General features: G+C 39.3%; 1 protein-coding gene across 4 annotated transcripts in view; it reads left to right on the forward strand.

Moving 5' to 3' along the window:
- The window catches only part of Nfatc3 (nuclear factor of activated T cells, cytoplasmic, calcineurin dependent 3), a 71,720-nt gene that overhangs the window by 17,236 nt on the left and 32,947 nt on the right, over positions 1-21,537 (forward strand). For all 4 annotated transcript variants that reach the window (NM_001368797.1, XM_006530754.4, NM_001368796.1 and 1 more), the window contains exons 2-5: positions 2,551-3,688; positions 7,758-7,920; positions 15,979-16,178; positions 20,111-20,283. In NM_001368797.1, the coding sequence (NP_001355726.1) occupies positions 2,551-3,688; positions 7,758-7,920; positions 15,979-16,178; positions 20,111-20,283 (1,674 nt within the window). The remainder of the gene's footprint in view (positions 1-2,550; positions 3,689-7,757; positions 7,921-15,978; positions 16,179-20,110; positions 20,284-21,537) is intronic.

Below are 21,537 nucleotides of genomic sequence, written 5' to 3' on the forward strand. Positions count from 1 at the left end.
CAGCTGGGCGTGGTGGTGCACACCTTTAATCCCAGCACTCGGGCGGTAGAGGCAGGAAGATTTCTGAGTTCGAGGACAGCCAGGGCTATACAGAGAAACCCTGTCTCGAAAAACCAACCAAACAAACAAACAAACAAAAAAAAAACTTTCATAGGTGATTTTTATTCAAAACAAGATTTTTAAAGTACATTCTTAAGTAAAAATTTGTTTTTTAAAAAAATTGGATTGTATAATGATAAAGAATATAGTAGTTGCTAGTATAGTTGTTGCTGGCAGGACTTGCTTAAATATAAAAAAACAAGGGGTGGGTTTTATTTAATTTTATCCATTTTAATTTAATTTATTTTGAGACAGAGTTTTTCTTTGTAGCCAAAGCTATCCTTAAAGTCTCAATTCCACAGCACAAGCTAGAGTGCTGGGATAACAGAAGATGCATGCCACCAGGCCTAGCGAGGGAGTAAATTGAATAGTCTAAATTTGTGAAGATTAATGATCAACTATAATTTAATATCCTCAGTCAGCTATTTTTTATTTAGGTAAAGAATCTAGTGGTGTCTGGTCGCTTTTTGTTTTAATTAATTTGATGTGTTCGATGTTTTGCCTGATTATGTCTGTGTACCATATACATGTCTTGTGCCCTCGGAAGAGGACATTGGATCACTGGGACTGGAGTTTCAGACACTTGTGAGCTTCTTTATGGGTGCTGGGAGTCAAATCAAACCCAGGCCCTGGAAAGAACAGCCAGTGCTCTCTACTAATGAACCACCTCTCCAGCCCCATCTAGTGGCTTTGTAACCTGATCTGCTGTGTGCAGACGTGAATTCTTGATGATACGACTACTGAGGAAGAAGATGTCTGTGTTAATTATATACCCTTCCTAAAAGAAAAGAGAAATCTTGAATTTTACTACAAGGAAAATACCTACAGAGAGTAAATAATGTGAATAAGAGGCCAGGTCAATGTTAATGGTGGGGCAGTACAAATAACAACAAAGCATACCTCTACCAGAAATTAATAAAATCCCATCTTTAGTTGTTTGGTTTTGAGACAGAATATCATTGTGTGTCCCAGATGGGCTTCAAACTCACAGCCTGACCTGGTCTGGTTTAGAACTGTCAATCTTTCTGCCTCCTAAATTCTAGTATGAACTATCCATCATCTCCTCCCAGCCCAAAGGTGTCTCTGTCTCGCCTGTCTCTCCCTCATTTCCACCTTCCTCCCTCCCCACTCTTGTATTTTTGAGATATGGTTACTCTGTGTAGCCCTGTCTGTAGTCTTGGCTGTACTCACTCTGTAGACAAGGCTGGTCTCAAGCTCATAGAGATTCACCTGCCCCTACCTCCTGAGTGCTGGGATTATAGGTATGCACCAACATCACCTGGCTCCCAAGGCGCTTTTCAAAGGCTCTGCTTCACTCAGTCTTAAACTGCAATTGTCAAATACAGTACAATTTCTATCCTTAAAAAAAAATCCTTAGGGCTGGAGAGATGAGTCTGTGTTGAAAGCACCTGCTGTTCTTGCAGAGGGTCTAGGTTCTGTTCCTAGCATCCACAAAGTGACTTACAGCCTTCTGTAACTCCAGTTCTAGGGGACGTTATGCCACCTTCTGGCTTCCAAGGGAACTGCACACATGTGGTGTGTTAATATAAATGCAGGCAGACACACACAAAATTAAAATAATAAAATCTCTAAAGACTTTAATTAAATTCAGGTTTTAGGGGGGGGATGTGGGTGTGTGTGCACATGCTACTATGTGTGTGGGGTGGTATAGGGTGTGTGTGTGAGTGTGCACATGCCATTGTGGGGTGGAGGTGCACATGCTACTGTTGGGGGGGGTGTAGGGTGTGCACATGCCACTGTGTGTGTGTGGGGGGGGTGTAGGGTGTGTATGTGAGTGTGCACATGCCACTGTGCTCAGATAGGAGTCATACAACAGTGTGCAGGAGTTGGCTCTCTCCTATCATGTGGGTCCCAGAGGTTGAACTCAGACCTTTTGGTTGGCTGTAAGGACCTTTATTCACTAAGCTATCTTGCTAGTCCAATTATCTTATAGTTCTAAGATGGTTTTAATTTTTGTGTGTATGCAAGAGAGTACACAGAAATATACCTTCTATAAAAAACATTCATTATTCTCAGATTATAATTTTTGGAAATGTAGAAGTAAAGAAAAAGAAGGTCGCATAATTACATATTTCCTTATGTAACATATATTCATATCTGCAAAAAATGAATAAATGTATTTTTAAAAAGTCAACCTTTGTTGTTGTTGAGCTATGGTTTGACCAAATAGTGAAAGCTGGCTTAAAACTCACTATGTAGGCATTGAACTCTTAGTAATCCTTCTGCCTGCGTGTTGTTAACATTTAACAGACAAGAATCACTGTGCCCAGCTCTTTTGTGAAGCTAATGACATGCATTTTGATGTCCAAATGTTTTTCCTCAGGATTGTTTCTACTGTTTCATCTAATAATTTATACACTTGAATTTTCTAATTTCTTCTTTTATTGACCTTTTTGGTTGTGATTTTTTTCTTTTCTTTTTTTTTCATAGATCTTGAACCAGATGATTGTGCATCCATTTACATCTTTAATGTAGATCCACCTCCATCTACTTTAAACTCATCCCTTGGCTTACCACATCATGGACTGCTGCAGTCTCACTCTTCTGTTTTGTCACCATCATTTCAGCTCCAAGGTTACAAAAATTATGAAGGAACTGGTGATATTTCTGAATCTAAATATAGTCCATTAGGTGGTCCTAAACCCTTTGAGTGCCCAAGTATTCAAATCACATCCATTTCTCCTAACTGTCATCAAGGAACAGATGCTCATGAAGATGACCTACATATAAATGACCCAGAAAGGGAATATTTGGAAAGGCCTTCTAGAGATCATCTCTATCTTCCACTTGAGCCATCCTACCGGGAATCTTCCCTCAGTCCTAGTCCTGCCAGCAGCATTTCTTCTAGGAGCTGGTTCTCAGATGCATCTTCTTGTGAATCTCTCTCCCACATTTATGATGATGTGGACTCAGAGTTGAATGAAGCTGCTGCACGATTCACTCTTGGTTCACCTCTGACTTCTCCAGGTGGCTCTCCAGGAGGTTGCCCTGGAGAAGAGTCCTGGCATCAACAGTATGGATCTGGACACTCCTTGTCACCTAGGCAATCTCCTTGCCACTCTCCTAGATCTAGTATCACTGATGAGAATTGGCTGAGCCCCAGACCAGCCTCAGGACCCTCATCAAGGCCCACTTCTCCCTGTGGTAAACGACGGCACTCCAGTGCTGAAGTATGTTATGCTGGTTCCCTTTCACCCCATCACTCGCCTGTTCCATCCCCTGGTCACTCTCCTAGAGGAAGTGTAACAGAAGATACCTGGCTCACTGCTCCTGTCCACACTGGATCAGGCCTCAGCCCTGCACCGTTTCCATTTCAGTACTGTGTAGAGACTGACATCCCTTTGAAAACAAGGAAGACTTCTGAAGATCAAGCTGCCATACTACCAGGAAAATTAGAGATCTGTTCAGATGATCAAGGGAACTTATCCCCTTCCCGGGAGACATCAGTAGATGATGGCCTTGGATCTCAGTATCCTTTAAAGAAAGATTCATCTGGTGACCAATTTCTTTCAGTTCCTTCACCCTTTACCTGGAGCAAACCAAAGCCTGGCCACACCCCTATATTTCGGTGAGTTGGTAGAAATGGCTGCTGATCACTTTTTCATGCTTCCAGGTCATTTGCATTGTATAACTACATTATCTGACCTCTTTTCCTCTCCCTTCCTTTCTCCCTTTCATTTCTTTTCTAGTCTCTCCTTCCTTCTCTCTCCCCTCTCTTCCTTGTTTTTCATTTTTTTAAAAATAAATTCTATTGGTCAAATAACTTAGAAGTACTTTTTTATTTTTCTTTAAGTCTTTAAAAGTGTTTTTAAATTGACTAAAGTTACGTTTTAAAAGTAAATAGATAGGGGCTGGAGAGATGGCTCAGCAATTAAGAGCACTGACTGCTCTTCCAGAGGTCCCGAGTTCAATTCCCAGCAACCACATGGTGGCTTACAACCATCTCTAATGCGATCTGATGCCCTCTTCTGATGTGTCTAAAGACAGCGACAGTGTACTCATATACATAAAATCAATAAATAAATCTTAAAAACAAAACAAAAAGACGCTAAAAAAATAAAATAAAAGTAAATAGATAAAAAAAATATGTGATAGACTGTAGATAACAGTAAATGACTAAGGCTCCTTAGGAGAAATTTCGTTATCTAGAAAAGATTATTGTATGGGTAGGTTATTATATTACTAATGAATTAACTGAATTTGCATATTTGAAGGACTATGTGTGGGAGCGTGTGTGTGTGTGTGTGTGTGTGTGTGTGTGTATGTCTGTGTGTGTGTCTGTGTGTTCGTTCATGTTCGTGTGGAAACCAGAAGACAGCCATGAGTATTACTCCTCAGGAGGCATACATCTTGTTTTTTGAGACAAGTTTTCTTGTTGGCCTAGAGCTCACCAAGCTGCCAGCTTTAGAAAAAAAAAATGTGTGTGTGTGCATACTAATGGATGATGTGTGTGAATGTGGACATGTGTGTCATGCCTGTGTGGTGTGTAAACAGCTTTCTGAAGTGGAGCTAGTCTTTCCTTCTGCCTTTATTCTGGTTCTGGTTCTGGGGATAAGGCTTGCACAGTATGGCAGGCACTTTTTGAGTTCTCCTCTTGCTTTGTCCTATTAATAGAAAGCATTTTCTCTCACAATGTATTTACTTTTAAATGCTTATTTAATTGAGATGGGATCTTGCTATATTGTCTGTATTGACCCCTACTGACCTAAAATGTATAATCCTACTATTCCAGCCTCCCAAAGTAGCTGGGACTATAGGTCCATGCTATTGGCCTTCTCCCTCCCACCATCCCACCCCACCTCCCCCAAAAAAATCTTTCTTTGAGACTGGGTCCTATGTAGCTCAGACTGGCCTTAAGTTTACTACATAATTGACAATGGCTTTGAAGTTCTGATCCTCCTACCTCTAAATCCTAAATTCTGGGATAACAGGTGTGTATCACTACACCTAGTTTTATGCAATACTAGGGTTCATACTCAGGTTTTCTTGCATGCTAGGCAAGAACTCTACTTACTAACTGAGCTTTGTGTCCATTACTGTTTGATTTGTAGATGTGTAAATAATTTTACAGTTCTTTATTTTCTAGGGGTGTGTGTGTGTGTATAGATTTATGTGAAAGCCAGAGGTTGATTGACATTGGATGTTTTCCTAATTCTTCATTTGTTTCTCCACTTGTTTTTAGTTTACTTATTTGTTTGGTTTAGTTTTGTTTTTTTTTTTTTTTTTTTTTTTTTTTGAGACAGGGTTTCTCTACATAGCCCTGGCTGCCCTGGAACTTGCTCTGTAGATCAGGCTATCCTCTAACTCAGAGATGTATCTGCTTCTGCCTTCTGAGTTCTAGGATCAAAGGTGTCCCCACAACTGTCTAGCTTCTACTTGATTTTAAAAGAGGATCTCTCGTTGATCCTGGTTGGCTGGAAAGCCCCAGGGATCTTCCTGTCTCTCTTCCCAGTGCTGGGATTACAGGCTTGGGCCACTGTTCTGACTTTTATGTGTGTTTTGGGGATTTGAACCAAGACCCTCATTATAGAATGGCAAGCACTCTGGGCTGCTGAGATGGCTCAGTGGTTAAGAGCACTGACTGTTCTTCCGAAGGTCCTGAGTTCAAATCCTAGCAACCACATGGTGGCTTACAACCACCCTTAATGAGATCTGATGCCCTCATCTGGTGTGTCTGAAGTCATCTACAGTGTATTTATGATAATAAAGACTGAAGAAGTAGAGTTGACCAGAGCAAGCAGGGCCAACCAGAGCGAGCAGAGGTCCTAAAAACTCAATTCCCAACAACCACATGAAGGCTCACAACTATCTGTACAGCTAGTTGTACTCACATGCATAAAATAAATAAATAAATCTTAAAAAAAAAAAAAAAGAATGGCAAGCACTCTTTCTACTGAACAGTCTTCCAAGCCCTTGTAATATTTTTAATATTAATAGATCTAAATTAACCTTTAGGTCTTTACAATATTTAAATAATAATAATTCTTCTTCCTCTTCCTCCTCCTCCTCTTCTTCCTCTTCTTCTTCTTATTTATTTTATGTATAGGAGTACTTTGTAGCTGTCTTCAGACACACTAGAAGAGGGCATCGGATCCAATTACAGATGATTGTGAGCCACCATGTGGTTGCTAGGAATTGAATTTGGGACCTCTAGGAGAGCAGTCAGTGCCTTTAACCACTGAGCCATCTCTCCAGCCCTTAAATTCTTTTTTGTTGTTGTTGTTGTTTTTGTTTTTTGAGACAGGGTTTCTCTGTGTAGCCCTGGCTGTCCTGGAACTCACTTTGTAGACCAGGCTGGCCTCGAACTTAGAAATCCACCTACTTCTGCCTCCCAAATGCTGGGATTAAAGGCATGCGCCACCACCGCCCTGCTTTAAATTCTTATTAATCAAGGATATAATAACCTTTTAAAAACATACCAAAATGCTTTATGTTTATTTCAAGCAGTTATGTACTGAAACTAAACTTCGTCAATCACAGGATTGCTTGAGATAAGCAGTTCTTCAGAGAGAAGAGTGAAATGATAGGAAGTAGAGGAGGCCACAGGCAGAATAGATTGGTTTCCACAGAGTCCTACTAGAGCAGGGAGAAAGAAGTAGAAATACTGAAAGAAGTAGAAGTGTAGCTTTTGAAGGTCCTTAGTCTTGGGGACTGGGTAGATTGCTCAGTTTTTAAGAGTATCTGCTGCTCTTCCAGAAGACCCAGACTCAATTCCTAGCACCCACATGGCAGCTGACAACCATCTGTAACTCTAGCTCCAAGACATACAATGCCCTCTTCTGGCTTCTGCAGCTATTTGACATGCACATGGTACACAGACAGACACACATGAAGGCAAAACACTCATACACATAAAATACAAATGAATAAAATGACTTATTCTTCACAGCTACGGGCTTTAAGAAATTGAACTACTAGGAGGACTAGGATGACAAACAACTTTAATCCCAGTACTTGGGAGGCAGAGGCAGGTGAATTTCTGTGAGTTCGAGGCCAGCCTAGCCTATAGCACTAGATCCAGAACAGCCAGTGTCACTTAAGTTTTTTGTTTTTTTAGAGATTTATTTATTTATTATATGTGTGTGCACTGTAGCTGTCTTCAGATACTCCAGAAGAGGGCATCAGATTTTTGTTACAGATGGTTGTGATCCACCGTGTGGTTGCTGGGATTTGAACTCAGGACCTTTGGAAGAACAGTCGGTGCTCTTAACCGCTGAGCTATCTCACCAACCACCACTTAATTCTTTAGGTTAAAGAATTATTTATTCACTAAAAAGGATAGAGACCCTGGTGATGGTAGTGTACGCCTTTAATCCCAGTACTCAGGAGCCAGAGGCAGGTGGATCTCTATGAATTCAAGGTCAGACTGGTCTACAGAGCAAGTTCCAGGATAGCCAAAGGTACACAGAGAAACCCTGTCTCAAAATAGCCAAACCAAACAAACAGAAAAAGAATAGCCTATTAAATACCTTCCATGGTTGGTACTATAACTTACAAATGAAATAAGGTAATTTTGGAATACTTCTTTTTTTTTAACCACTGGAAAAAATATTGGAACTGGCAGAGAGATGCTTTGAGTCTTTGACTCTGCTTTGCAATAATAATATGATGAGGTTGTTTGTGTGTTTTGTTTATAGCACATCTTCATTACCTCCATTAGACTGGCCTTTACCAACTCACTTTGGACAATGTGAATTGAAAATAGAAGTGCAACCTAAAACTCACCATAGAGCCCATTATGAAACTGAAGGTAGCCGAGGGGCAGTGAAAGCCTCTACTGGTGGCCATCCTGTTGTGAAGGTAAGAGATTTGGGAGCTTTTCCCTATAGACATGCATGGTAATGATTGAATAAGTATATTGATTTAGCTAAAAGAAAGAAAACTCAAATTTGAAGAGCCTCTGTTTTGTATGGTTGTTGATGTGGCAGTATTTTCTTAGCTAGTCCAAAAGAAACCTTCCTGACTTTCTATCTGGGGAAATAAGATGTTGGTGGTCAAATTGTTGTTTTTCTGATTTTAAAAAGACTATATTGTGTCAGGTGGTGATGGCCCATGCCTTTAATGCTAGCACTCAGAAGTCAGAAGCAGGCAGATCTCTGAGTTTGAGGCTAGCCTGGTCTATGAAGTGAGTTCCAAGTACAAATCATTTCTCTATACCAGAGAAACTCTGTCTTGGAAAACAAAAAACAAAAAACAAAACAAGACCAAAAAAAAATGTGTGTATAATATACTAGATGTTCCTGGGGAAACAACTTAGTAGAGGAAGCATGTTCTGTAAGCATGAGGACTTGAGTTTGACAATGACTTAAAAAGCCAGCTTTGCCCAAATGTGCCTGTCTCAGCACTAGGGTATAGAAACACCCTCCTGATTTCAGGAGTTTTCTGACCAGTTGCCAGCCTAGTCAAGAAAGCTAGCTTCAGTTTCAGTGAGAGAACTTGTCACAAGGCAGAAAGTAATAAAGGAACTCCATGTGTATTCATGACATGCAGCACACATATACACACATACAAATTAAAGTTGTGCAGAAAGTAGAAAGAATAATGCAATAGATTACCCAGATTTGTCACCCTGAAAAATAAGCAACATTTGATAACATTTTAGTCTCTCCCCTCATCTTCTCTTAAATATATATTGAGAGGAAAACTAGATAGTTGTCTGAAAGATGAATTAAGTTTTTAAAATTTATTTTACCTGCATTTGTGTATGCCTGCTTATTTGGAATTACAGGCAGTTGTGAGCCTAAGGATGTACATGCTGATAACTGAACCAAGTCCTCTGCAAGAACAGCAAGTGTACTTAATTGCTGAGACATCCTCTAGCCGCATTAATTTTTTTTAAGGATGGTGGGTTAGTAAACTTTCCATCACTGTGATATCATAAATGAGGTAACCAGCTTGTAATGAGGAAGGTTTATTTTGGTTCAGTTTTGGAGGTTTCAGTCCTGTTGATTGGTTCTTCTACATTAGGGCCTATGGTATGCCATAGGCTATTTTGTTTATTTCAAGTATGTCTCATATTTTTAAAGCTTTGAATTAAGTTTTTTTTTTTAATTTTAAATTCACATGAATGGAGTATAACATTTAAAAATAAATAAGTAAAACTAAGATATGCTTAGTTTTAAACCATTGATGGTGATTTTTGCTTGGAATCCCAGCCTCCAGAATGTTGAGGTCAAGGGGATCACTGTGGATTCCCAAGGTCGGCCAGGGACACATTGTGAGTTCTAGGACAGCATGGCTACCAAAGAGACGCTGTCTTTTAATAAGGGGGATGAGGGGGATAAAAACAACAAACAAAAAAGTTTTTTAAAAATGCACAATAGGGACCTGGAGAGATGGCTCAAAGGTTAAGAACACTGACTGCTCTTCCAGAGGTCCTGAGTTCAATTCCCAGCATCCACATGGTGGCTCACAACTGTCTGTAATGGAATCCGATGCCCTCTTCTGGTGTGTCTGAGGGGAGTGACAGTGTACTCACATAAAATAAATAAGTGAATCTTTAAAAAGAAATGTACAATAATCTGAACACCAACATTCATAAATGTCAATAAGCGCAAATTAGAAACAACTCAGTGCATTAATAGTTACGCAATTGTAGTTTACTTATAGGCTACTACCACCCATCTGTAGGAAGGCACAAATAGTTGCTGTATGCAACAACTTGTGTAGTTCTCCGTGGTGTTTTGGTATGTCATAGATATACCATTACTCCCAGTTCTCATGGCTCTCTATGGAAGTATGATGATTAAAAAAAAAAATCTGACAGGGTTACATATAGCTTTCCAAGTTGAATAAACTGTAGAGACACAGATTAATAGTTTCTAGGAAACAGAGTTTTAAGTGTCACAAATATAAGAAAATTTATTCATGTGATGGATATGTCTGTATCTTTACCAGTGTAGTAATTACTTAAATCTCTCTTTAATAAAAATGCATACAAACAAACATATAAGAATGTACATATATATATGGAAAGTGTGGGACTGTAGTTGGCAGCTATACTGGTGCCAGTTTCCTGGTGTCTGTGAACAGAGTTCAGTGTTGTGAGTGCATGCTGTATTCTGTTTGTGAATTCAGGTACTGGGGATTCGGTAACTTTCACTAAGGAAAAAAAGAGCTTATACCATATTGTTTGGCTAACCTGGTCTGCTTGGTCAGACCTTATCTCAAAAGTAAATTAAAAGAATATAGATTATATTCTTTTATAGTGGTAAGCTTTTTTCTTTTCTATTTTGTTGCTGTGCTGGGGGCCAAACCCAGGGCCTCATACATAAAGGGCGAGTACTGTACAACTAAACTCTGTCCCTAGTGTGATACAGAAATATTTCAGTCTTACCATAGAAATTTTAAGTTTGAAAGATGAGGTTTATAGTTTTGCTGTTCTTAGACATTGTACTTTATCATAGGTAAAGATCCATTGCCTAGTGATGACTTGGTTTTGTTTTTGATTTTTTTTTTTTTTATACAAAGTCTCATATAGCCCAGGTTGACCTAAAAGTCACTGTGTAGCTAAGAATGGCCATAAAGTACTGATTCTCCTGCCTGTGTTTCAAGTGCTAGTAATGATTTTTTATATGACATTGTAATATATACATCAACACTTAATTTTGTTTTGTCACATTTTTGCCTTTCAGCAATTTATGATATCGAATTTTATTTTTGTTTCTTTTAGTATCCCTGCAGTGTTTCAAATCTGTTCATGTTTCTGATATAGACAGATCAGGGGTCCTTCCCAAGTAATTTGGCAGGACTGATAATGGAACTGCTGTTATTAAAGTCTCTGTAGTGTGTCCTGTAGTGACCTTCAGGCTTTAACCCTCCAGCTTAAGTTAAATTAAGCAGGCACAGATCTTTACTATGGAAACGATGTAGAAACATAGCAAACAGGCTGACAGTGGCCTGACTAGCAGAGTACTGATAATAGATGAAAGATGCTAGAGGATTCTTTTTGGTTTTTTTTGTTTTGGTTTGGTTTGGTTTTTTTTGGTTTTTCGAGACAGGGTTCCTCTGTATAGCTCTAGCTGACCTGGAACTCACTTTATAGACCAGGCTGGCCTTGAACTCAGAAATCCGCCTGTTTCTGCCTCCCAAGTGCTGGGATTAAAGGCGTGGGCCACCACCGCCCGGCTTAGAGGATTCTTTAACAGTAGTCATTTATTGATAGCATATAACATAAATGTTCCTTCTGTGATTGGATATGTCAGTAGTGTAACTAGTTTGTTCTTTTTAAAAATCACTGAGACACAGAGGAGCAGTCCTATTTTCCTTATCCTGTATTATATGTACTTAAGCAGGTGTTGTCAGAAATATATTTATATATATTCCCTTTGAAATCTTATATGCACGATTACCTTCCCATAGCCGTAGTTTATTTTATCAAAGTGAAAAGGACAGGTGGCTTATATCTTTGCCAAGCTAGTATAAATATGAGTCATGTAATATGACTAAGGACTCTTTGGTATAAGGTGCTTATCCCCTTTGTGATACTTATAATAACATTTATGTATAATAGTAACATTTAAATTTATTTAGGATTATTTAATTAAATAATTAAAGCAGAGTATATAACCATTCTCTATCTTGACTTTTTTGTCTCTAGAAGTATAAAAGACATGGTAGTTTGTATGTGGCATTATCATTTAACTCATTTGCTGCTAAAGAATTATAAGAAAAAATTTTAATTTCTACACATGTACATTTGTATGTGTGTGTTTTTCCAATTTCTTCTTTAGTTATTTAGGCCTTTTTTTTCTGTGTTCATATTGAACATTTTGTTTTATTAACCAGTTTCCATTCGATTAAATCTCAATTAAATTGTTAATGACAAAGCAATTTAAAGGTATTAAAAATGAAAATATTGGAAGATTTCTTTGTTATATATGTATTAAAATACTTACAGAAAGCTGCAAATTCTGCTTGAGTATAGTGAATTGCACATTGCTGTTGTACTTTAAGAGCCTAAGGTAATGTCAGGAATTGAGGCACAAATGTGTCTGGAAAGGGCTTATGAGATGAGGGTGAAAACATTCAAATTGGATAAAAGTCTATAATAATGAATTAGGTTTCAGGCAGACAGACAACAGACTGTGTGTGTATGTGTCTGTATCTGTGTCTGTATTGTTACCAAGTGGTAACTTTTGTCACGAAACAGTGATAGTGATTTTTAGTAGATGATATAAAATCTCCATTAAGACGTGAGCTAAAGGTTCTGAGGGGAGCACTAGCAGATCTGCTGAAAATGCAATTGAACAGTTTGCATACTAAAGAGTAAACCCTATGATGCCCTCTCTTAACTTCCAGAAGACTTGAGATAGGTTTATACTCTGTTAGATGAGAGTCTGGAAGATTTATCAGAGGTGCACAACAGAAAAAAATACAGAATCTGAAAAATAAACTTCATTATTTTAAAATGTTTAACTTATAGTTACTTGAATTTTTCTGTTATAAAGGGCTAAACATAACCTTAGCATAAAAGACATATATTAACACTAGTTCAAACAGAAAGTTTAATAAAAAAATGTAGTTAAGATCTACACCATATAGGCATAGTGGCTCTTATATAAAAGGCATTAATTAACACTAGCTCAAACTAAGTTTTATGAAAATGTAACTAAAACTCTACAAAGAAAGCTAGGCATAGTGGTTTACACCTGTAAACCTAGCGTTTGAGTAGCTTAGAAAGAAGATTGCCACAAGTTCAAGGCCAATCTGAGCTGCTGAGTGAGACCCTATCTCAAAAACTAAAACAAAGTTATATGTATGTATTTAAAACATGGCTCATCTGTAACATACATGCCATTATAGTGCAAACACAGAATGCTGGTTTAAATTCTTTTGTTGTTGTTGTTTTGTTTGTTTGGGTTTTTGTTATTTGTTTTGTTTTGTTTTTGAGACAGGGTTTCTCTATGTTGCCCTCGTTGTCATGGAACTTACTCTGTAGACCAGAGTAGATCAACTTGCCTCTGCCTCCCTAGTGCTAGGATTAAAGGCATACACTGCCACCACCCAGCTTAAATAAAACATTTTAAAGTATAAATTTTTTAGTGAAATTAGGACTGAAGATGTACATATGTTATTTAAAAGCCACCAGTCTCATTTTTTAATTTAATTTATTATTTTGTGTGTATGGGTGTTTTGGCTGCATGTATATCTGCACTATTTGTGTGTACAATGCCCCTGGAAACCAGAAGAAACATTGGGTCTTCCTAGAGTTACAGGCAGATTATTAGCCTCCATATGGGTTTTTTATCTTCCTAGATAGATGGTCAAAAGATATATATCTTTTAAAAAGATACATGTCTACCTCCAGTTCCGAGGAATCCACTACCCTCTTTTGTTCTTCAAGGTTATTGCACATGAAGATAGTGTATAGTCATACATGCAGGTGCAAAACACTCAACACATAAAATAATTTTTTAAAAAGTGGTATCTTAGCCAGGTGGTAGTGGTGGTGCATGCCTTTAATTCCAGTACTCAGGAAGCAGAAGAAAGCAGATCTCTGGATTTGAGGCCAGCCTGTTCTACAAAGTGAGTTCCAGGACAGCCAGGGCTACATAGAGAAACCCTGTCTTAAAACAAAACAAAAAGTGATATCTTTTGTTAATCAAAGATTTTTCCACTTATTTATTAGCCATTTGTTTTCTACTTACATCTATGTGTCCTTTGAAAAAGGTTGTTGGAATTATGGCTTATCATTCTTCTCAAATTAAGTTGTGTCTGGAATGTGAATGACACTCATGGATCTTGCCTTTTATAAGATGGTGCCCTAAGTCCTTGGTTGTATCCCTAGATCTTTATGCCACGTTACTTGCAGATTTTATAGACCAGTAGTTCTCAATTCTGTCAGACCTAAGCCTACCCTCTAAAACAACAATAAAATGGAAATTCAACAATAGTATAGATGAATTTGCATGCAGTATTAACAATGTCAATGTTACAGTGTTAAAAGGAAGTGTAGGCTGGGCGGAGGTTGCGCACGCCATTAGTCCCAGCACTTGGGAGGCAAAGGCAGGTGGATTTCTGAGTTCGAGGCCAGCCAGGGCTATACAGAGAAACCCTGTCTCAAAAAACAAAAAAAACAAAAACAAACAAACAAACAAAAAAAAAGTATAAAGCTAAACTATAAAGCTAACTTAAAGTAATGAAAATAATGTTCCAAAATGAAGAGACTAGCTAATGACTTAAAGAAGACAGTAAAGTAGTCATTTAACACCTGCAATTCAGTGTGAGTTTTGCAGGTACAAAGGCGCGTGTATTGATCAGTAGCCTAAATTTCAAGAATAGCATTATTTGCAATGACATGATTTTTTGAAATGATGAACTGTTTACATGGTAATTAAGCTTATGAAAAGCTTATCAATGTTAAAGCTTAAAAATGATAGCCAGGCGTGGTGGCGCACGCCTTTAATCCCAGCACTCGGGAGGCAGAGGCAGGTAGATTTCTGAGTTCGAGGCCAGCCTGGTCTACAAAGTGAGCTCCGGGACAGCCAGGGCTATACAGAGAAACCCTGTCTCGAAAAAAACAAAACAAAACAAAACAAAAACAAAAAAATGTTTTGTGTTTTTATATACCAAGGGTCTGGCTTCTAGGCTTATAATCTTTTTCTATACTCGGTTGTCTGATGGGGCATTCTAAAATACTGTATGTTACATAGGCTAGTTAGTTACTTTGAAAAACTATGACTATTGAATAAATTGATGGGAATTTCTGTCTCTAACCCCTTCTCAATAATTGCCTATAGTATATCCCATTTCTCTTGTTAGGTGAACATGACTACTCTACTACAAAAAACATTTCTCATGTTGATAACTAAAATTCAAAATAGCCTTCTAGCCACCCCCCCACTTCCTAGAGTGCAATACTGTCCATGTTAAGAAGGATTATTCTGACCCACAGCCATAAATCAGGTGGACTTCAAGGAGTCTTGTGGAAGAGGGGAGTGGGGGGAGTTGAGGAAGCTGGAGGGGTCAAAGACACCACAAGAAGACCTACAGATTCAACTAGCCTAGGTCTACAGGGGCTCCCAGAAGCTGCGTCACCAACTAGGGAGTATGTGGGGGCTGGATGTAGCAAATTGCAGCTAGGGCTGTCTAGGTCTGTTCCCTGCCATTGGATCCTTTTCTCCCTACCTGGGCTGCCTAATTGGTCCTTAGTGGGAGAAGATGTGCCTGGGACTAGATGTCCCAGGGTTGAGTGATACCCAAGGGGGGCTCCCCCTTCTCTGAAGAGGAGAGGGGACAATGGAGGAGGGATTTGTAAGGGAGGAAAGGAGGTGGGAGCTGTGATTGGGATGTAAAGTAATAAAAAAAATATTGGAGAAAAAAATAGAAACTTAAAAACAAAGATGGGAGGGCATGCTGGAGAGATGGCTCAGTGGTTAAAAGCACTGGCTGCTTTTCCAGAGGTCCTGAGTTCAATTCCCAGCAACCACATGGTGGCTCACAACCATCTGTAATGGGATCTGATGCTCTCTGCTGGTGTATCTGAAGACAGCTACAGTGTACTCATATACATAAAATAAATAAATAATATCTTTATCGATTATTTGAACATTTCACATCATATACCCTGATCATGCTCACTGCCCCGTCCTCTGTGTCCACTCCCCATCCCTTTTAGCAATGCCCGTCCGTCCGTCCGTCCCCCCACCCCAAAAAGGAAGAAAAAGCAAATCCATTTTGTGTGGTCCATATACTCAGTGTGGCATGGTCAGGCTCTCACGGGTTACTTTACTGTCTGTTTTGTGATAATACTTTAATTTACAGTGGTATGTAATACAAATATAGTAGGCTTATAATCTTATTTTAAAATGCCTGGATAATGAAGTGTACTTTCTTGTGTTTCTTCTTTTCATTTAGCTCCTGGGCTATAGTGAAAAGCCAATAAATCTACAGATGTTTATTGGAACAGCCGATGATAGATATTTACGACCTCATGCATTTTACCAGGTGCATCGGATTACTGGAAAGACAGTTGCTACTGCAAGTCAAGAGATAATAATCGCCAGCACAAAAGTTCTGGAAATCCCACTTCTACCTGAAAATAATATGTCAGCGAGGTATTTTTTTTGGATTTTGGTTTTGGTTTGGTTTGGTTTTTTTGAGATGGGGTCTCATTATGTAGCCCTGGCTGTCCTAGAACTCACTCTGTAGACCTTGCTGGCCTCAGACTCAGATTCACCTGCCTCTATCTCCAGCCAGCTAACTTAAAACCTTTGCTAACACGAGTAAGCTCAATGGTTAAAATCCCATATTCTTCTTCCAGAGGACTAGAGTTGTGTTCTCAGCACCCATTTCAGGCACCTGACAACTGTCTATAATTCCAGCTTCCAGGATCTCTGATACCCATAGCCATCACAGGCACCTGCACTCATGTGCATCAACACGCTCACATAATTAAGAATAAGATTAAAAAAAAAAAAAACCTAAATTAAAAAAAAAATCAGTTTTTTTTCCTTGAAACAAAACTGCATGGTTTGTTTGGCTTTGGGTTTTAGCTAACTACAAAAATATAAAATTGTTTAAAGCTAACTGACTAACATTACATAAGTAATTCTGAAAATTTTGCTCAGGAGAACAGTAAGTTTCCTATTTCCAGAAAGACAGTTGGTGACTTGTACCTGTAATCCCAGAAGGCAGGAAGAACAGGAGTTCAGGGTAATCCTCAACTAGATGGTGAATTAGAGGACAGCCTGAGCTATATGTACAAGATCCTATCTCAGAAATCCAGAAACAGTAGACGGGGTAGTGGCTCATACCATTAAAAGTCTTAGCATTTCAGAGGCAGAGGTAGATGGATCTCTTTGAGGTCTGCCTAACTACATTTTCAGTTCTAGGCCAGCCAAGTCTATAGTGAGATATTGTCTAGGAACAAACAACATAATCTCAGCACTTGGGAGGCAAAGACAGGCGGATTTCTGAGTTCGAGGCCAGCCTGGTCTACAGAGTGAGTTCCAGGACAGCCAAGGCTACACAGAGAAACCCTGTCTGGAAAAACAAAACAACAACAACAAAACCCAACAAACAAACAACAACAAAAATACAGAACATGGTACTTTAAATATCTACGCAAAGCCTCTTCCTGTCTTCAAAATAGGGCTAATGTGAATGAGTCAATGTTATACCTGATTGAAAATTCAAGTTGGGGCTGGAGAGATGGCTCAGTGGTTAAGAGCACTTACTGCTCTTCCAAAGGTCCTGAGTTTAATTCCCAGCAACCACGAGGTGGCTCACAACCATCTGTTGAGATGTGATGACCACTTCTGGTATGTCTGAAGACAGCTACAGCGTACCCATATACATTAAATAAATAAATAAATAAATAAATAAATAGTTTTTTTTTCAATTTTTTATTAGATATTTTCTTCATTAACATTTCAAATGCTATCCTGAAAGTCCCCTATACCCTCCCCCTGCCCTGCTCCCCTACCCACCCACTCTACTTCTTGGCCCTGGCGTTCCCCTGTACTGGGGCATATAGAGTTTGCAAGACCAAGGGGCCTCTCTTCCCAATGATGGCAGTTTAGGCCATCTTCTGCTACATATGCAGCTAGAGACACAAGCTCTGGGGGTACTGGTTAGTTCATATTGTTGTTCCACCTATATATAGGGTTGCAGGCCCCTTCAGCTTCTTGGGTACTTTCTCTAGCTCCTCCATTGGGGGCCCTGTGTTCCATCCAATAGATGACTGTAAGCATCCACTTCTGTATTTACCAGGCATATAGCATCATAAGAGACAGCTATATCAAGGTCCTTTCAGCAAAATCTTGCTGGCATATGCGATAGTGTCTGCATTTGGTGGCTGATTATGGGATGGATCCCTGGGTGGGGCAGTCTCTGGATGGCCCATCCTTTTATCTCAGCTCCAAACTTTGTCTCTGTAACTCCTTCCATGGGTATTTTGTTCCCCATTCTAAGGAGGGACGAAGTATCCACACTTTGGTCTTCCTTCTTCTTGAGTTTTGTGTGTTTTGCAAATTGTATCTTGGGTATTCTAAGTTTCTTGGCTAATATCCACTTATCAGTGAATGCATCTCATGTTTAATAAATCTTGAAAAAAAAGTTAATTTGTTTGTATATACCTCTAATCCTAACACTTAGAAGTCTAAAGTCAGGACAACTTTTGAGTTTGAAGTTATTTGGGCAACAAAGTGAAACCCTATCTCAAAAAACAAAAACAGTAGTTTTTTCAAACAAATTTAAAATTGTTTTTTGTTTTTGAGACAGGGTTTCTCTGTATAGCCCTGGCTGTCCTGGAACTCACTCTGTAGACCAGACTGGCCTCGAACTCAGAAATCCACCTGCCTCTGCCTCTCAAGTGCTGGGATTAAAGGCTTACACCACCACTGCCCTGCAAAATTGTTTTTAAAGATTTATTTTATATATGTGAGTACACTGTTGCTATCTTCAGACACACCAGAAGAGAGCATCAGAGTCTATTACAGATGGTTTCGAGCCACCATGACCTTTCTGGGAATTGAACTCAGAACCTCTGGAAGAACAGCCAGTGCCCCACTTGGGGAATCCCTCCCATAAACAACCACCAAACCCAGACACTATGGCAGATACCAACAAGAGCTTGCTGACAGGAGCCTGAAAAAGCTGTCTCCTGAGAGGCTCTGCCAGTGCCTGGCAAATACAGAAGTGAATGCTCACAGTCATCTATTGGACGGAGCACAGCGTCCCCAATGAAGGAACTAGAGAAAGTACCCAGGGAGTTGAAGGGTTTTGCAGCCCCATAGGAGGAACAATATGAACTAACCAGTACCCCCAGAGCTCTCTGGGACTGAACCACCAATCAAAAAAAAAAAACACATGGAGGGACTCGTGGCTCTAGCTGCATATGTAGCAGAGGATGGTCTAACTGGTCATCAGTGTGAGGAGAGGCCTTTTGTCCTGTGAAGGTTCTATGCCCAAGTACAGGGCAACGCCAGGGCCAAGAAGTGGGAGTGGGTGGGAAGGGGAGCAGGGGGAGGGGGAACTGGATAGGGGATTTTCGGAGGGGAAACTAGGAAAGGGGGTAACATTTGAAATGTAAATAAAGAAAATAGCTAATCTTAACTGCTGAGCATCTACTATCTTATCTATCTATCTATCTATCTATCTATCTATCTATCTATCTATCTATGATTCATGTGCATGGCTGGTGCCCAAAGAAGATAAAAGAAGGGCTCTGATCCCCTGTAACTAGAGTTAGACAGTTGTTAGCTGCCATGTGGTTGTTGGGAATTAAACCCAGGTTCCTTGGAAGAGTGGTCTGTACTCTTAACTGCTGAGCCATTTCTCCAGCCCAATTACTTTATTTTAATTTATTTATTTATTTTAAAAAATCCTTTTTAAGATTTATCTATTTTATGTGTATGAGTGTTTTGCTCAGTTGTATATCTGTATCATATGTATTCTGGAACTGGAGTTACAGACAGCTGTGAGCTACCTTATGGAAGCTGAGTATTTTGTGTATATTTTTATATGTGTATATGTGTGTGCTGAGTGATGTTTGTGCATACAGTGCCCAAGAAGATCAGAAGACTGTGTCAGATCTCCTGGAGCACGTGTTACAAGCAGCTGTGAACTGCCTGGGGGGGGATTAGGACTCAAACTTGGATGCTCTGCATGAACAGTACACCCCTTAAGCACGGAGCCATCTTTAGAGCTCCTTATTTTTGGTCTTAATTAAGTATCTTCCAAATATTGGGATTATTAGAATGTGCTACCACACCCACCCCAAATTTTTCACCTAATTTGGGGTACAGAGTTCTTTCTGGAAATTTTTTGTTGTTTTGAGAGATAGTCTCTTCTAACCCATTTTGGCCTTGAACTCATAGAGCTGAGACTGACCTAGAACTCCTGATCCTCCCCCCTCTCTACCTTTCTAGTGCTGAGATTATAGGTGTGCATGACTGGCAAATTGACACTGTATATCTATGCCACTGAATTGTTCAGAACCAGTTTCTGACTAATAAAATTTAAAATGTATTGTTTTTTTTTCTAGTATTGACTGTGCAGGTATTTTAAAGCTCCGCAACTCAGATATAGAACTTCGAAAAGGAGAAACTGATATTGGCAGAAAAAATACTAGAGTCCGACTTGTATTTCGTGTGCACATCCCACAGCCCAGTGGAAAAGTTCTTTCTCTACAGATAGCATCTATTCCTGTTGAGTGCTGTAAGTAACCTTGTGTTGTGTTTTAAAATTTCCATGTAAGTTTTGTTTTTGGGGGGGTGTTTGTTTGTTTGTTTGTTTGTTTCGAGACAGGGTTTTTCTGTGTAGCCCTGGCTGTCCTAGAACTCACTTTGTAGACCAGGCTGGCCTTGAACTCAGAAATTCGCCTGCCTCTACCTCCCAAGTGCTGGGATTAAAGGCATGCGCCGCCGCCGCCACCACCCGGCTGTATTTATTTTTTATCAAAATGGGATATAAACTAAAAATACAGCGAGTCTGAGTTGCTGGTTTGTTTTTCTGACATGAAAATAAGTTAACAAGGTAAAAAAGAGTGCTAATTTTAGGTTAGAAATGTTTTCTCACTGTAGTTTGATTCTAGGCAGCTATACGGCTGTAGAGAAGCTCTTCTTGCCTCTTCTCTGCCTCCCTCTCTGTCTTGCCTCCAACTTACATTTTTTTCTAGCTCCTGCCTGAAGCCTGTTGGAATTGAGTATAGGTTTGTACCACCTTCTCTACCTGTAAATGAAAGTATATGAGGATCCTGTGGTGAAGCTGTGATCTTGATGCTTTTAGTTGTCACTTGATTATCTTTCAAGTGTTAACCTTAATATAATAGAATTCTGTTTTGCAGGCTTATCCCTCAGCTGAATAAGAATTAATGGGGTTGATTGGTTGGTTGAAGACAAGGTCTCACAATGTAATACTGGTTGGCCTAGAACTGTCTCTAGGTAGATAAAGCTGACCTTGAGTTCACAGAGACCCAACTGCTGCTGCCTTTTGAGTATTAAGATTCAAGGCGTGTATAAACCCATGCTGGGTTTATAACAAGGGCTCTTAAACACTGAGCCAACTCAATAGTCTCTGCCTTTTATTTTGGAATACAAAGTCTCATGTATGGCAATCTGGCCTCAAATTTACTCCGTAGCTGAGTATCACCTTGAGTTCATATACTTCTGTCTGTGTCTCAAGTGCAGGAGTTACAGGAATGCATCACCATGCCAGGTTTGTGTAGATCAAATCCCAGGTCCTGGGCATGCTAGGCAGCATCTTACCAACTGAACTACCTCCCCACTCAGACTACATGGACTCTTAATTGGAGGTCACATGGAATTATAAAATCTTCCTTTTGTCTGTTTGGTAGTTGCTGAGTCAAAGTTAAATTTTATCATCTCCCAAATGAATGTAAGAATGCCTGAGAAAATCTTGTTGATATAACTTACTATAGAACAAGTTTAGATATTTTAAAAAGTAATATGG

This window comes from Mus musculus, chromosome 8 (assembly GCF_000001635.26).
Source record: "Mus musculus strain C57BL/6J chromosome 8, GRCm38.p6 C57BL/6J".
NCBI classification, from domain to species: domain Eukaryota; kingdom Metazoa; phylum Chordata; class Mammalia; order Rodentia; family Muridae; genus Mus; species Mus musculus.